An 18,182-nucleotide genomic window follows, 5' to 3' on the forward strand; every position below is an offset into this window, starting at 1 on the left:
TTTTATTGTTTTTGAGATAGGGTCTCGCTCTGTCACCGAGGCTGGAGTGCAGTGGCACAATCTTGGCTCACTGCAACCTCTGCCTCCCAGGCTTAAGTGATACTCCCATCTCAGCCTCTCGAGTAGCTGGGACCACAGGCAATTGCCACCACGCTCAGCTAATGCTTATATCATTTAATGTAAAGATAGCTCCAATTTAATTTTTCACATTTTTAGGAAGCCAGAAAGAGTTTTTCTGCCCAGGTTCCACCTTTCGGGTATGGTTTCCTTGTACTTCAAGTCATCAAAACTCCAATGAGAGGCTGACAAGCATGGGAGGGAACTCAAGACATTTCCTGGCAGAAGGAGCCACCGATTTTCTAGGTCAGATTTCTAAACCAAACATTTCAATAAGGAGATTCACAGGCATGTGTTTTTAATTCATATGATTCTAATGAAGGACTTTCCCACCACTCACCGCCTCCCTCTTTTTCATCAGTCCCTCCATCAGCAAAGGTCATCAAGATCTTATGTGTTGACCTACCTTAGAACCATCTATCATTGGTTTGGCATTCCACTGTGGCAAATGCACAAATAAATACCACATTGTAATTATGGAAATATGGAGGGCCTGGGTTAGATATTCTGAACCCATTAGGGTTGTGGGGAAATGAGCACTAACCCAGAATTCCACAGCGAGGGGCAGGGCTGCTCCAAACCCCATTCCCTTGAGGGTCACTTGTGCAGCGGATGGTGCTCTCTCCAATGAGGTCGAAGGTCGTCCCTCTGTCTGGATGGGGGTCGCATGTGTAATTTACTGCTTTTCCAAAGGGAAAGACTTCCAGAGGTTTTCCTGTGTGTCTCCCATTAGGAATAACTGGAGGACTTGGACAAAAGATTTCTAGAAAAAACGCAAAAGCTCTAAGTTTCATTCAGGAGTTTCACCAGAGGTATTCTGCAATTACAGGGTGCTATGATTGGTGTTGCTGAAAATATGCTAAGGAGATGACAGTAGACATTAGGACTTTGAAGAGTTGGATTAAATGAGATGTCAATGAAAGTGTATTGCAAAGTACAAAAGAGACTTGTCTATCCTGAATCTTCCGGATAGTAATGGTTCCTGGACAATGGAAACTTTACAACTTTAATGAAGTAGCAAAACATTTGAAAAAGAAAAATAGCCATTTTGAAGAGTTGCTCATTCATTTAGTCAATATATATTAATTAAGCACTTGTCCTGTGTCAGCCACTCATCAGGATCCTGGGGACACAGTGCTGAGGAAGGAGCCTACGTTCTTAGGAAATATTTCTCAAATGTATATATATGTGCTAATCATCTTAAATAGGTGAAACCTTTTGCTGATTACTTATTGATATTGATCATCAATCTCAGTGATAACAATAGCCCTGTCACAGTGAATTGAAACATATTCAGGGCATTATAAAAAACTCCAAATGGATTCAGATGGCTTTGCTTTTGAAAACGTCTAGGTCTGTTGATGATTTATTTTCTCTTTTAACTTTCTGGGTCAGGTTTCAAGTTGTTTCTCCTTTCTAGCATCTGCTGATTTGTTTAGAACAGTTTCTTCCTCATTTCTAATTGGCATTTTTCATTAGAACTGGAATTTGGAAGAAGCTACTTTAACTAGCAACAGTTATGAAAAATAAGAGAAAGCTTGAATAGTCCAATCAATGAGCTTTCATTCATGATGGTAGAACAGAAATTTGTCATGCTGCTTCAAGGAGCACTGAATTTCTTAGACAGCAAGAATCTCTATATAAGTTATGTTCTTCCAAAATTTTACTCTAAAAAGCACTGTAAGATGTCCAAGTATATTTCTAACGACATAAACATTTTAGTAAAATTTCATGGTTTTCTAAAGAAACACGTTTCCCAATCATTAGAATCAAGAAATGAAGCAAATTTCTATCTTCTATTGGGGAAATTATAAATGGGGAGACTAGGAGAAATCAGTAGTCTACTGATTATTGAACATATGGGGCTCATTTTTTAAAAATGACATTATTTAAAGAGCCTGCATTGCCAAGTCGATCCTAAGCCAAAAGAACAAACTGGAGGCATCAAACTACCTGACTTCAAACTATACTACAAGGCTACAGTAACCAAAACAGCATGATACTGGTACCAAAACAGAGATATAGACCAATGGAACAGAACAGAGCCCTCAGAAATAATACTACACATCTACAACCATCTGATCTTTGACAAACCTAACAAAAACAAGAAATGGGGAAAGGATTCCCTATTTAATAAATGGTACTGGGAAAACTGGCTAGCCATATGTAGAAAGCTGAGACTGGATCCCTTCCTTACACTGTATACAAAAATTAATTCAAGATGGATTAAAGACTTAAACGTTAGACCTAAAACCATAAAAATCCTAGAAGAAAACAGAGGCAATACCATTCAGGACACAGGCATGGGCAAGGACTTCATGTCTAAAACACCAAAAGCAATGGCAGCAAAAGCCAAAATTGACAAAGGGGATCTAATTAAACTAAAGAGCTTCTGCACAGCAAAAGAAACTACCATCAGAGTGAACAGGCAACCTACAGAATGGGAGAACATTTTTGCAATCTACTCATCTGACAAAGGGCTAATATCCAGAATCTACAATGAACTCAAACAAATTTACAAGAAAAAAACAACCCCATCAAAAAGTGGGTGAAGGATATGAACAGACACTTCTCAAAAGAAGACATTTATGCAGCTAACAGACACATGAAAAAATGCTCATCATCACTGGCCATCAGAGAAATGCAAATCAAAACCACAGTGAGATACCATCTCACACCAGTTAGAATGGCTATCATTAAAAAGTCAGGAAACAACAGGTGCTGGAGAAGATGTGGAGAAATAGGAACATTTTTACACTGTTGGTGGGACTGTAACCTAGTTCAACCATTGTGGAAGACAGTGTGGTGATTCCTCAAGGATCTAGAACTAGAAATACCATTTGACCCAGCGATCCCATTACTGGGTATATACCCAAAGGATTATAAATCATGCTGCTATAAAGACACATGCACACATATGTTTATTGCTGCATTATTCACAATAGCAAAGACTTGGAACCAACCCAAATGTCCATCAATGATAGACTGGATTAAGAAAATGTGGCACATATACACCATGGAATACTATGCAGCCATAAAAAATGATGAGTTCATGTCCTTTTTAGGGACATGGATGAAGCTGGAAACCATCATTCTCAGCAAACTATCACAAGGACAAAAAACCAAACACTGCATGTTCTCACTCATAGGTGGGAATTGAACAGTGAGAACACTTGGACACAAAAAGGGGAACATCACACACCAGGGCCTGTTGTGGGGTGGGGGAAGCGTGGAGGGATAGCATTAGGAGATATACCTAATGTAAATGACGAGTTAATGGGTGCAGCACACCAGCACGGCACGTGTATACATATGTAACAAACCTGCACGTTGTGCACATGTACCCTAGAACTTAAAGTATAATAAATTTTTAAAAATGACTTATTATTTATGAATCTCTCAGCATAAATTATTTAGGTACATGTTTTGAGAATTTAAGGAGTCTCAAACTGCTCGCCTTGTCTAATGTTGCTCCTCACTTTTCCCTCATGCCTAAATGCTTTGCTCTACTATCTTCATAGCATTGTATTTATTTTTTTTTCTTGTCCCTCTCCCCAACTGAGTAGAAACAACATGGGGACAGGGAATTCATTCATCTTGTTCACTGATATAACTCCAGTGGCTAGATGAACATCAGGCACAAAGTATGTGAACAATAAATATTGATTAAATAAAGCCATGTTTAATATTTGTGTATTATCAAATATATACAAAAATTGTAGACTGACTGCACCTGATGGAAGAACAAAATGGAAAAGAAAGAAGGAGGAAGGAAGGAAGAAAGGGGAGACAAAGAGAAGAAGGGAAGAAAGAACTGAAGAAAGGAAGGAAGAGAAAAAAGAAAGAAAAGAAAGAGAAAGAAAGCAAATTGTTAAGCCTTCACATTATCTAATCTCTCCTGACCTAGAAGCACGCTACCATAGGATTTATCGCACTAGAACACAGAATACAGAAGGACAGAGACAGATCAGATGGTTCCAAAGACAGGTGATGTATACATTTGATTCACAACCAAACATTATTAAAATAAGCAATTTTCAAATCAATAATTCAGACTAGAAAATTGAAGAACCACATTAGGGGAGGTCATGGGTCAAATACTGAACAGATGAAGGGGAGAGACTGGCCTGAAATGTTACTCCTGCTACTCACGTTCACACACTGGAACACTGCTATTCCAAAGGCTTTCCATTCCAGCCAAGACACAGTAACTAGCAGAGCTGCCTTTTAAATGAAATCTAAAGAAGAAAATAGGAGTGAATAGTGAGCTGTTTCAGCCAAGAGGACACTTAGTTCACAATCTAACGCCCAGCCCCAATTTCAGGATTATGAGGACCTGAAGCCAGCAGGTGGCAGAGTTGCACAGGCTACCTTATTCTGGAAAAATCACAGCCTCCAGAAGGGAACAATATAGAATGGCAAAATGCAGTAGCTTGGTCACATGATAGTCCTGCTTGAATTGAAAAAGGTGGTCATGACATAGGCGCCATCCCCTTGACCCAGGACCCAGGCTTGGAGTTTCACTGATTACTCCATGATAACCTGATAAATCACTCATTGTTGTTATTAGAAACCCAGTCTTCTAATGCAATGCCTTCCTAACTCTGACCCTGGAACAACAAGTAAAACAGCTCCCAGTTTGGAGTGGAAAAGTGGGAAATAGCTGGCGAGAGAACAGATTGTCCTTTCATCTCCACATCTGTGATGGCGTGAAGAAGGCTCAAAAGGGCAGTTTGGGCTGCTGAAGAGTAAGCGTGAATATTCTAGGGGAAAAAGGAAAGAAGAGAGGACTTATTTTTTGCATGCAATTGTCGAAAATTCTCAATGTCTGCTGGACCCCGATGCCCTCCTAACTCTTACTGGGTGCTGGCATTTGGAGGCTGCCAAGATTCTGTGTTACATTTTGGGATCAGGTGCTTTGTTGCCTATGCTGGTCAGCTCCCGTGTAGAGATGTGCACCCTGCGAAGAGCACTAGGTGGACATAAACAAGGTAATGACCTTGCTGGAAATATTAACAGCAGCCATCAGGACCCCAGCTCAGAGCCCAGAGCCCATGACTAACCAAATGATATATGGCTGGATTTTTTTTAAAACTGCTGATTTTTACATTTTCAGTCCTATTACAAATTTCACTGTTGATGATTTAAAGAATTTACTGAAATGATTCTTAAAGGATCCTAGCTTTTTATAATAAGCTTTTGTTACTTCCAGTTTTTTCTGGGACTCTCTAAATTACTCATATTCCTTTTTGCTTGTAAAATATGATTCTTTTTCCTGAGATGGAGTTTCACTCTTATTGTCCACGCTGGAGTGCAATGGTGCCATCTCGGCTCACTGCAAACTCCGCCTCCCAGGTTCAAGTGATTCTGGTGCCTCAGCCTCCGGAATAGCTGGGATTACAGGCACATGCCACCACACCCAGCTAACTTTTGTATTTTTAGTAGAGACAGGGTTTCATCATGTTGTCCAGGCTGGTCTCCAACTCCTGACCTCAGGTGATCTGCCCGCCTCAACCTCCCAAAGGTGCTAGGATTACAGGCGTGAGCCACCGTTTCTGGCTGATATTTTTTGCTTAATGTGTTACTTATATATTCATAACCAGTAGTTATACTTGCCTTTGAACTTGCCAGTTAATATATGTTCCAGTTTCCTCTTCATATCTCATGTTATTAGTTCTATATGTTTCTTTCCTTTCTTCCTGTGTGTACTTTGAAAGTTCATCTCTCTGAATGTGTGTGTGTGTGTGTGTCTTTCTTTTAAGCCACACCAAATCTCCCCTTTTTAGACTGATTCCCAACCCCAATTTCAATGTCCAGCAGGTCAGGCAAGCTCATACTCACCCTTCATCACAAACAAAATCCACTTTTGCTCCAAGCTGGAGATTTACTGGAAATAGCACACGGCCATTAAGAAGTTGGCCCATGAAGTCATCACAGGATTTCACTGGAGAAAAAGAAAAATGAACAGAAATCACTGGCATGTGGAGAAAAAAGATGCAAGCTAAAAATATCAAGCCAGATAAGAGTCTAGTCACCTTCACATGTGGGGGCTGCAGGGCTCCAGTCTCCCTGGGGTGTGCAGCACAGAGACGCAGCCCCTCTGAGGTCATATCCGGGCTCACAGCTGTAGTACACTTCCTCCCCGGGTGAAAAGTTGTCCTTGTCCCTTTGGGTATGCTCACCATGCAGGACATCTGGAGGTGGCTGACATACTGGGGAGACAGAAACAAAGTACTGCTAATTGTGTGAAAACAACTTTTTTCTCACTGTTAAACTGGCCAAGGGAATAATAATTACGAATCTATATATAATAATAAAGTTAGAATAACAGCCTTATTACATTGATAAACTAAATACACAGGGCGAGGAAGATGTCTTGCCATCAGTCACAGAACTGACACATTGCACAACTGTGACTAAAACAGAGGTATCCCCAATTCATTGTTTTTCATCTAAAGTATGCAACTAAGATTTCGCAATGGACAGTTCCTTCTAGAATGCTTCCAATTACTGTTCACCCAGTACAAAATTGGGAGGGATGATGGATTTTTATATCTTCATGCTTCCTGTCTAGAAATACATCACCAATTTAGCCTTGCATTTTAGGCCATGAAGGAGTGCCCCTGCCCATGTCTCATCTAATAGGTCCCTCCATCACCTATCACACTGGTGCAACAAATAGCGTCCATATATCTATGCTCATCTCCTTTCAAGTCTTCTCTCAGTGGCCACCTGACATAGGGTGGTAAAGAACTATGGGTCTCCTCTCCTCATGCTATGTAGCAAGGTGCTGCCTAGTCATTCATTTCACTTCAGTGAGAAGGTGGGAAACTGTCGAACAAAATCTGAAAGACCTACTGTCACCATGATGAGAGTGTGTATTTACGCAACATATTGTAAGGGCAGTGCTGGCTCTCTCTTAATATAGTTGATCTGATCTTGGGAAATCAGAACACATTTGGATCTCAACTAAATTACACAAAACTGTTATAAAATGGAAAAAGTAATTTCAGTTTGTCTTTGAGCAGATCAGTTCCCTTTTCTGGACTTCAGCTTTCTCAAGCATCAAATGGGGGACTGGAATAGAAAAATGACTTCTTTAGGGAGTTTGTAAATACTCTGATGCTCTAATGTCCATTTTCAGGGCTCATCACCCAGTGTTTCCCTTGACTAATCAATGCCTGGTCATGTAATATTGAGGTGCTGTGCTGGTTAAATTTCTGTTGGCCCCCAGCCTCACACTTCTGCACTGTCTTTTGACAGCTAGCAAAGGAAGCCTTAAAACTACAATTGTTCATCTTCCTTGATAGCTGGGCTCTGGTTAGGTTCTGCCAGTTGGAGGCATATATACCAAATTAAAAAGCAGGATAATGGCAGAATCTGTTCTACTTCTAGAAGTGGCTCGGGCAGTGGCAGTATAGATGGCTTCAGTGAGTAGCTACAGCTTCAATTGTAACGATGCCAATGACTTTGGCTCCAGCAATATCAGCTGCATTCTGGCAGCCGTGGTGGCTCCTGCTGCATTAGCAGCTTACAGGGAGCTGCCTGCTCAGTGGGAGGGGCTGGCCATTTCACCATCAGTCCAGGCTCCTGTGCTGTAGACTGGGAGCCACAGCAGCTCCCTGATCTCTCGTAACTTTGCCTTTGTCCTATTGCTTTTCCTGCCCTTCTAACATTTTTGTGACCTATTAGCTGCGATATGGTTTGGCTCTATGTCCCCTCCCAAATCTCATGTCAAATGGTAATTCCCAGTGTTGGAGAAGGAGCCTGGTTGGAGGTGACTGGATCATGGAGGTGGTTTCTTATGGTTGAGCACCATCACCCTAGTGCTGTCTTGTGATAGAGTTCTCTCGAGATCTGCTTGTTCCAAAGTGTGTAGCACCTCTGCCTTGCTCTCTCTCTCTCCTGCCAAGCATATGAAGATATGCGTGCTTCCTCTTTACCTTGCACCATGATTGTAACTTTCCTGAGGGGTCTCTAGCCATGCCTCCTGTACAGCCTACAGAACTCTGAGTCAATTAAGCATCTTTTCTTTATAAATTACCCAGGCTCAAGTAGTTTTTTATAGGAATGTGAGAACAGACTAATACAACCTGCATGAAATCCCTCCCTCCTTGAAAGTATCTAGAGTAAGTTTTGATTTCATGACTGAATGCTGATTAGCAAAGCCAAGGCTCTGGAGTGAGGTGGACTTGCAATCCAGTTTTGTCTGCAAGTTACTGTCTCAGAAAGTTATCTGATGTGTCTAAGGCACATATTCTCTGTAAAACATAGAGGCCGGGCACGGTGGTTCATGCCTATAATCCCAGCACTTTGGGAGGCCAAGGTGGGTGAATTGCTTGAGCTGAGGAGTTCGAGACCAGCCTGGGCAACATAGTGAGACTCTATCCCTACAAAAAAAATATAAAAAACTTATCCAGGCATGGTGGCATGCACCTATATTCCCAGCTACTTGGGAGGCTCAGGCAGGAGACTTGCTTGAGCCAGGGAGGCAGAGGTTGAACTAAGTCATGATGGCACCACAGTGGTTCAACGTGAGTGACAGATCAAGACAGTATCTCAAGCAAAACAAAACAGACAAACATAGAACAACTGGTAACTACCTAATAACTTTGTTTTAAGGATTAAAATTCACACATAGCCTGTATTATAGTGCCCGACCAGAGGAATCACTCATTTTGTATCAACCATTATTATACTCAAAGGTAATTGATAGATCTGTTTATAAGAACCCCAAAGAAACATCATATCCCTTGCCCAGGTTGAGCTTTGCTTCTCAATTTCAGCACATGTGCATGTACACACACCTTCTGAATTTCATGTTCACTACCTAGAAAATTTGCTCCTCGACCCTGCTCAGCACAAATCCCTCCACCTGAACAAATACTAGTCTCCTGATCCAACAGCAATGCATGTCACTGGCAGGGCCCTTCTAGGCCTCAGTCAGACTCACCCCTGGAGCAGCTTGGTAGCTCTGGCTCCCATTTGTTCAGGGCCTGGCAGTGCACACGGCGGGGTCCTTTCATGACAAAGCCAGGCTGACACCTAAACTCCACAACTTCATTTAAGGAAAATAAGCTTCTGTTGTCAGATACCAATATTCCATTTTCCACATTTGGAGGCGTGCATTTGTTAGGTATAATGCACTGAGGGGCCGGGCCACTCCAGATGCCCACTTGATCATCATTGCTGGTGCAGTATATGGAGGGCTCACCCACAAGCTCAAACACCTTTCTCCCTGCGCTTCCAGGATTGCAGCGGTAGGTCACCACTGATCCATAGTGAAAATTCTCTCTGTTGGTGCTAATGAAATCTCCATTGGTGATGGTGGGGGGTAGCCCACAAGGAATTCCTGGAAAAAGGAAGAGCAGGATAAATAACAGTGAGTTTAAATAATGAATGACAGAAATCTCATGAGTCACTAAGCTATAGCTATTTTTACGTTCATTATTTGCTTTTAATCTTTGCTAACACATAGGTACATTTTTATAAAGTTGTAGCTTCAATGGGCATAATATGATGTTTCCTGCCTTTCTTACTGATATGATTTCCTATAGTATTTGCATGCATGTATTAACTCAATCCACATTCTTTTCATTTTAAATAGCTCTTTGATCATAGTGTTATAGTATTTATACAGTTTTCTCCTACTCTTTTCCATTTGCTTTCTTAATTTCCATTTTTGTTATTAACCAAGGTTAGCTTTTTTAGAAAAATAAAATACAAAAACATTTGCTAAAAGATAAAGTATAACGGATGAGAGAAAACACAAATATACACAGTAGGAAAAAGAATTTAAACATATTTTTATGTATATGAGAATATTTATAAAACTGTAGACTACAGGGGGTTAAATATTTTGAAAACCTAAATGATATAAATGGAAATATAAATTACCAAAATTCATTCAAAAATATACTTCCAAATGTAATTTCAAGGTTTCACAACATATAAAAGATATGAAGCTTACCAACTCATTTCATCAAATCTAAGTTTGATATCATAAGATGATATCTGTGTAAAAGTGATCATATATTAGTCCACAAAAACCCCTAAATACATTTTAAAATATAGCAGTAGTACATAGTATACTGTGTTGCTATAAACTAGAACAAAATTTCTTCAACCCAAATCCCAAAACACTTGAAATTAAAACTGAGTGAATTTAATTGGATAAATTTAGAAATGAATGAATTAAAATTAAAAATAAAAATTTTTCAGGCTGTGCTTCTAGTAATAGTAATCTCAACAGTTCAAATAAAATATTGCTCCAACCATCCACCCTCAAGAAAGGCTAGAAATACTAGAGAATTAAAAATATTTATCTGTTAAAGCATCAGAAAGCTAACAAACTAGTGAAGCATTCCTGGGCCATGATCTAGGAGAAGATGAGAATCCAGTTGAGAGCTGGGTATTTGGGCTTGGCAACTGGGCTGCTTATTGTTTGGGAATGGGCAGCTGAATCAGGACAGGGCAACTGAGAGGCTGAACAGACTTTTGATTTTCTCATGAAGTTAAGGGACAACAATGGAAGTCCAGGGCCTGCCCCAAATGGAAGACCTGGTAATACCTTCTGATGTGTTCTGAGGCCACAAGAACTAGGCCCTGGTAATCAGGGTTAACTGAAAATAAATCTGCTGTCTCAGAGACTGGAACTAGTACTTCAAGTACTGGTACTGTGGGTGGCCCTGGAAAATCACAGTTCCTGAGACTGAATTAGAGTGGTCCTAGATTGCTAATGTCCCCAGATGCCTGCAGAAACAACGACAAAAATTCCATCTGGAAGAAGATGGGTTATCTAAGGCCTTGAAATTATTTCTACAGACACAGTTTTCAAATATAATTCCTGATACACAATCAAAGATAATCAGATATTTGGAGAGATAAAATAACACACACAATTACTGATGACAGAAACTGACCCATTAGAACTACAGACCTGTTCAAGGGTATAATTGAAACTTGTAAGAACTAGAAACTATTAAAAAGAACAGGGTGGGATGTGGTGGCTCACGCCTGTAATTCTAACACTATGGGAGGCTGAGGAGAGTGGATCGTTTGAGCTCAGGAGTTTGAGACCAGCCTGGGCAACATGGCGAAACCCTGTCTCGACAAAAAAAAAAAAAGTATATATACATATATATATATATAATCCAGATGTGCAGGTGTGGTGGTGCACACCTGCATTCCCAGCTACTCAGGTGGCTGAGGTGGGAGAATTGCTTGAGCCTGTGAAGGTTGAGGTTGCAGTGAGCTATGATTATGCTACTGTGCTCCAACCTGGGCAACAAAGTGAGACCCTGTCTCAAAAAAAAAAAAAAAAAAAAGAAAAAAAAAAAAGGAAGAGGGCAGATTTGGAAAATAAAAAGTCTAGAATTGTAAAAGTAAAATATGATTGCTGAAATTAAGAATTTGTGTGAGATTAATAGCAGGTTAGACTCTGAAAGAAAATCAATGAACTGGAAGCTAGGACAGAAGAAAATACTCAAAACCAAGCACCAATATATAAAAAGATTAAAAAATACAGACTAAATACATAGAAGAATAAAGCCTAGCATGTTTAACTGAAGTCCCTCGATGAGAAGAGAGAGAGAACTGAGCATAAACAACATTTGAAGAATTAATAACTGAGAATTTTCCAAGACTGATGCAAGACATCATTAAATTACAGATTCAAAAGGCTATACAGGCCTGGCGTGGTGGCTCATGCCTATAATCCCAGCAGTTTGGGAGGCCGAGGTGGGCAGATCACCTCTTGTCAGGAGTTTGAGACCAGCCTGGTCAACATGGTGAAAACCCATCTCTACTAAAAGGGTAAAAATTAGCCAGGCATGGAGGCACAGGCCTGTAATTGCAGCTACTTGGAAGGCTGAAGTGGGAGGATAACTTGAACCCCGGAGGCGGAGGTTGCAGTGAGCTGAGATATCGCACCACTGCACTCCAGCCCAGGTGATAAGAGTGAAATTCTGTCAAAAAACAAAACAAAACAAAAAAAAAAAACTGTGCAAACCCAAGCAATACAAAGAAATTCTTACCTAGACACAACACAATAATATTGTAAAAAATCTGTTTTAAAGTGTAATCCATTTTAAAAGCAGCCAGGAAACATGGACAATAACCTTCAGAGGAACCTCAATTAGAAAAATGTTTAAAGAATTTGTTGTCAGAAGCTCTACAATACAAAAATGCCAAAGAGACTTTTTCAGGCTGAAGGAAAATAGTTTCATATAGAATTGACAGAATTGCAATAAGAAGGAAACACACCAGAAAGAGCTCATATGCGGGTATGTTTTCATTTAGGGTCTTTATGATAGAGAAAACCTCTTCAGTCATTACAAGAAACACAAGATGGAAGTAAAGATTTTATTACGGGCTGGGGGTATGGCACGCCTGAAGATCACAAAGAGGTTGGTCAGTGCGAGGAATGTAGAGAGAGAGAGAGAAGGGGATCCATCGGCCAATGCCTTTATTGGGGACCAGAGTATGACCCAGCATCTTGCATCTACAAGCTCAGGTATCTCCCATGGGGAGTTCTAATTGGTGAGTTTAAAGAAAGCAGGCACATGTTCCAGGCAGTCATGCTGCGACTGAGAGGTGGTCACGGCAGCATATCTGCGAAGTCCATGCAGGGCACAGAGGGCAGGGACGCTAGTCAAGTAGGTTTTATCTAGCTGTCCCATAGAGAGGTGGTCACCAGGAGGCAGTTGTATAAGGCAGATATCTGGCTCGACCACGTTGAAAAATTGGGAGGAGGTACAGAACTATAAAAGGCATTAAGGGTGACTAAATCCTGCTTCTGGCATGCGAAAGCTAAACATATTCTAAATGGATGCTGAGGCAACATAAAAATTCTAAGAATTCACTACGGTGTAAATATAAATAAATACTGTTTTTATAAAGACAACAGTGTCTTTGAAATATAGAATACATGTAAATTGTTAAATCAAGTTTAGCCTAAAGCCTTAACGTAGTTTAAGCTCAGCCTAAAGGTTTCTCCCTACACTGCAAACTATAACAAGTGAAGATGTAAACAGACCGCAGACTACTCTTACGCCAGTCACCGAGTTTTGGCCAATCAAATGTGGCCAACTGTTTGAACTGTTTTCAAATAAGGCAAACGCTGAGCTATAACCAATCGGCTGTTTCTGTACCTCACTTCTGTTTTCTGTACGTCAGTTTCCTTTTTCTGGCCGTAAATCCTCTTCCCCCACGCAGCTGGGCTGGAGTCTCTGAGCTTACTTTGGCTCGGGAGGCTGCCTGATTTGCGAATCGTTCATTGCTCAATTAAACTCTTTTAAATTTAATTCAGCTGAAGCTTTTCTTTTTGCAAAACGTATGGCAACAATACAAAAAGAGGGGGAGGACATAAATGGAATTAACTATTAATAGTTTCGGTACTTGCGTTGTTTGGAGAGTGGTAAAAGTACAATTTTAGCAGACTATAGTAAATCAAGGATGTCTATCTCTAGAGTAGTCATTTAAGAATAAAAAATGGAATATAACTTAAAAGCTACTGGGGAAATAGAATAATAAAAATACTTGATGAATTAAAAAATGTGAGAAATGAGGAATAAAGGAACAAACACATGAAACAAATACCAAGACTTAGACTTTATATCAGTAACTATATTAAATTTATTTATTTTTAATTTTTATTATTAAGTTTTAATGTTCCAAACACACCAATGAACAACTAAGACTGAATAAAACAACAAAACCTTACTCTATGATGTTTATAAGAGACAAGCTTTAAATATAAGACAAAGAAGGGCTGAAAGTAAAAGATTTAAAACACATATAATATAAAAACAATAAAGAAAGCTTATATAGCTGTATTAATATGCAAAGTAGATTTTAAGGTAAGAAGTATTATGAGAGGTAAAGAGAGACATTTCATTATGATAAAATAGTCAATTCAGCAGAAAGAATAAACCAAAAATTTCATGCATTTAATAACATGTTTAAAATACATAAAGTAAAAATTGCTAGAACAAAGAGGAAAGACAGACAAATTCATAGTTGTAGTTGGGGATTGTAATGGGTTGAATAACCACTGTCCTCCTTAAAAAATATCTGTGTCCTGATCTCTGAAACCTGTGAATGTGACCCAATTTGGAGAGTCTTTGTAGATACAATCAAGTTAATGATCTCGAGCTGTGACCATTCTGGATTGCCAGGGTGGCCTCTAAATCCATGTCCAGTGTCTTTATAGGAGACAGAAGAGCAAAGGACACACACAGAGGAGAAGGCGACGAGAAGATGGAGACAGAGAAGGAAATGATGCATCTACAAGCCAAGGAACATCAAAGATTGCCAGCAGCCACTGGAAGGAAGCCTGGAGAGAGGCACAGAACAGCTTGCAGATGGAACCAATCCTATTGACATCTTAACTGGATTTCTGGCCTCCAAACTGTTAAGAGAGTAAATTTCTCTTCTTTGAAGCCACCAAGTTTGTGGTAATTTGTTACAGCAGCCCTGGGAAACTAATACAGATATTTTACACATGCTTCTCCATAACTGAGAGAACAAGTGGAGGGGGAAAAAAAAGACTGTTCTAAACCACATTTTCCTAAATGACATTTCTAGAAAATGAAGCAAAATAACTGTACATTTGTTTCAAGTGCATACGTAACATTTTACCAAAATCATCCATATTCTGGGCAATAAACCATGTCTCAAATGATTAAATTAATGAAAGAATGATAACTAGAAGATCTCTAAATATTTAGAAATTAAGCAATGCCCTTCTAAATAGCCTATGGGTCAGAGGAGATATTAAAAGTGAAATTAGAAAGCTTTTATGTACAATGATAATAAAAACATAAAGATGTTGGAAATAAATAAAACAGTTTTAGAGAAAAATTGATAGGTTAAATGTACATATTAGAAAAATAAAGGTTGGAAACTAATTAGTGTCAAGAATTTAGGACTGGAGGAATACACAAAGCTTAAAGCAGAAATCAATAAAAGAGAAAATAGTCATAAACTAAAGAAAAAACAAGAAAGTTAAAAGTTGTTTTTCTGAAAAGCTTAGTAAAATTGATAAAGCCCCAGTAAAACTAATCAAGGAAAAAGAAGCAAAAGAAATTACCAATATCAGAAATTAATGAGTGTAAGGGTATCACTACAGAACTTACAGGCATCCAAAGGCTAATATGAGACTATAATAAACAGCATTATGCTGATAACCTAGGCAATCTAAATAAAATGAGTAAATTCCTTGAAAAATATAACTTACCCAAACTAATTCAATAAGATATAAAATAATAGTTTTACAGCTATTAAAGAAATTAAATCCTGACAACAACAACAACAACAAACCCTCAGGTCCAGATTGCTTCACTGCTGAATTCTTCCAAACATATAAGGAAAAATAATGTTACACAAATTGTTCCAGACACTAGAAAAAATAAATAATTTTTAACACATTTTACGAGGCCAACATAATCTTGATGCCCAAACCTGATAAGGACATTAAAATAAAAGCAAATTATAACCCAAGATCTCTTGAGAATATAAATGCAAATTTTCTGAACAAAATATTATGAAACTGAATCCAGCAATATTTCCAAAGGATGATACAATGATCAAAGTGAGGTTTACCTTGACTGATTTTAAATATTAAATCAATGTTACAATGTTACAATAAAAATACGAGCAATCCTGCACACACACACACGCATACCCCCCATACATAGGATAATCATCTATAACACATCACAAGCAACATAGGTTTATTCTAGGAATTCAGTGTTTGTCTTTTAAACATCAATCAATGTAATATATTACATTAACAGAGTGAAAAAGAAACATGATAATCTCAATACATGCAGTGATCAATTAGAACAAACATTCATAAATCTTTTAGTAATTAGAAATAAAGGGGAGTTTCCTTAATCTAATAAAGGATATCATGCAAAAATCTACAGCATACATCATGATTTATGATGACTATTAAAAGCCTTGTATCATCTCTTCTATTCAATATTGTACTGGAGGTTCTAGCCAATGCAATAAAGCAAGAGAAATAAACAAAAGACATAAGAAAGGAAAAGATGTAAAAACTTTGTCAGATTCATAGATGACATAATTACTCAGCAAATTCAAAAGAATCTACAGATAAACTATTCAATTTGTAAGTAAATTTAACAAAATTGCTGGAGCTGAGATGAAACAGGTGCATATCTAAGAAGTAAATAATTAAATAATGAAATTTTAAAAATAATATGTAAGAATAAAGATAATGAAATAGGTACATGACTTCTGTAATGTACATTAACAAATATTATTAAAAGAAATTAAAGAAGACCTCAAAATGGGAGGATATATCATATTCATAATTTTAAACTTCAAAACTGTAAATTTGTTACTTGTCCACAAATTGATCTACTGAGTCAACAGAAACTTAATACAAATTCAAGTAGGATTCTTTATGTGGAAATTGACAAGCTGATTCTAAATTTTATATGGTAATGCAAAGGGCCAAGAATCACCAAGTAAATCTTGAAGATGCACACAGTTAGGAGATATATGCCACCAGATATCAAATCTTAATGTAATGCTATAGTAATTAAAATCTTAATGTAGTGCTTATAGTATGGCAAATAAACCAGTGAAACACAAGCTCTCTGGAATGAGATCATAAGGTCACCTGACTTATGGTCATGGTGCTGTCGCATTGCACTATGCAAGGAATAGTCTTTTTAATAGATGATACTAGATCTATTGCCTATCCATAAGAAACAGGGCTTTGTCACCTAGGCTGGAGTGCAGTGGCACCATCATAACTCACTGAAGCCTTGAACCTCTGTGCTCAAGGGATCCTCCCACCTCAGCCTCCCAAGTAGCTGGGACTACAGGCATGTGCCACTGAGCCCAGCTAATTTTATATATTTATTTTTTTGTAGAGACAGGGTCTCACTCTGCTGCCCAGGCTGGTCTTGAACTCCTGGCTTCAAGCAATCCTCCTGCCTTGGCCTTCCAAAATGCTGGGATTATAGACATGAGCCACCTCACTTGGCCCAATTGCTTAAGTAGAATAGAAAAAGCAGTAACTGGAAAAAAGAAGACTCATAAATTGAATATTATTAAAATGTAGAACTTTCATAAACAAAAGACATCATTAAGAAGGAAAAAAGAAAAGCCACAGCCTGAAAGACAATATTTGTGTTACATTTATTAGAAAACATGAGAATATTTAAAGAACTTCTGCAAAACAATAGACAAATTAGTAAATAATAGGCAAAAGTTTGGAATAGCACTTCACAAACGTGAAAAGGTACTCAAGACCATCAATGAAATACAACATAATAATAAAGAAGACCCAACAATCCTTCCTGCAAAAACAAAAATGACTCTTCCGAATATAACATTGAGATGAAGCTGGACACAAAAGAGTATCTATTTTTTTATTCCTTTAATATAAAATTTAGGAAGCAACAAAACTATTAGTGTTATAAATCAGAATAGTGGTTACTTTGGGAAGATAACTGGGAAAGGGCATCGGGAAGGCTTCTGGGGTGCTGATAATGTTCTATATCTTAATCTGAGTGCCACTTACATGGATACATTTACTTTGTAAAACTCCATTGAACTGCATGATTAAGATGTGTGCATATATACACACTATATATATAATATATGTGTATATATATAAGTGTGTGTATATATGTATACGTATACCTATATATGTATAGGTATACGTATATACCTATATATGTATATGTATACGTATACATATATAGGTATATATGTATATATATACCTATATACGTATATATGTATATATATACATATATACCTATATATACATATATACCTATATACGTATATATACCTATATAGGTATATATACGTATATATACCTATATAGGTATATATACGTATATATACCTATATAGGTATATATGTATATATGTATATATATACATATAAGTATATAGATATATATATGTGTGTGTGTGTGTGCGTGTGTGTGTGTGTGTATATATATATGTTATACTTCAGCCAAAAGTCTACATGGTACAGGAAAATGGTTGGAAAAAAAAAACCTCCCAAGAACGTAA

At 38.1% G+C, this 18,182-nt stretch overlaps 1 protein-coding gene across 1 annotated transcript in view; it reads right to left on the reverse strand.

Annotated features, from left to right (window-relative positions):
• CR1 (complement C3b/C4b receptor 1 (Knops blood group)) overlaps positions 1–18,182 on the reverse strand; it is a 125,118-nt gene that overhangs the window by 88,276 nt on the left and 18,660 nt on the right. The window contains exons 5-9 of the mRNA XM_031014458.3: positions 9,071–9,469; positions 6,153–6,329; positions 5,959–6,061; positions 4,270–4,355; positions 662–880 (exon numbers count right to left, since the gene is read on the reverse strand). Coding sequence (XP_030870318.3) covers positions 662–880; positions 4,270–4,355; positions 5,959–6,061; positions 6,153–6,329; positions 9,071–9,469 — 984 coding nt within the window. The remainder of the gene's footprint in view (positions 1–661; positions 881–4,269; positions 4,356–5,958; positions 6,062–6,152; positions 6,330–9,070; positions 9,470–18,182) is intronic.

The sequence above is a fragment of the Gorilla gorilla genome, chromosome 1 (genome assembly GCF_029281585.2).
Source record: "Gorilla gorilla gorilla isolate KB3781 chromosome 1, NHGRI_mGorGor1-v2.1_pri, whole genome shotgun sequence".
Lineage (NCBI taxonomy): Eukaryota > Metazoa > Chordata > Mammalia > Primates > Hominidae > Gorilla > Gorilla gorilla.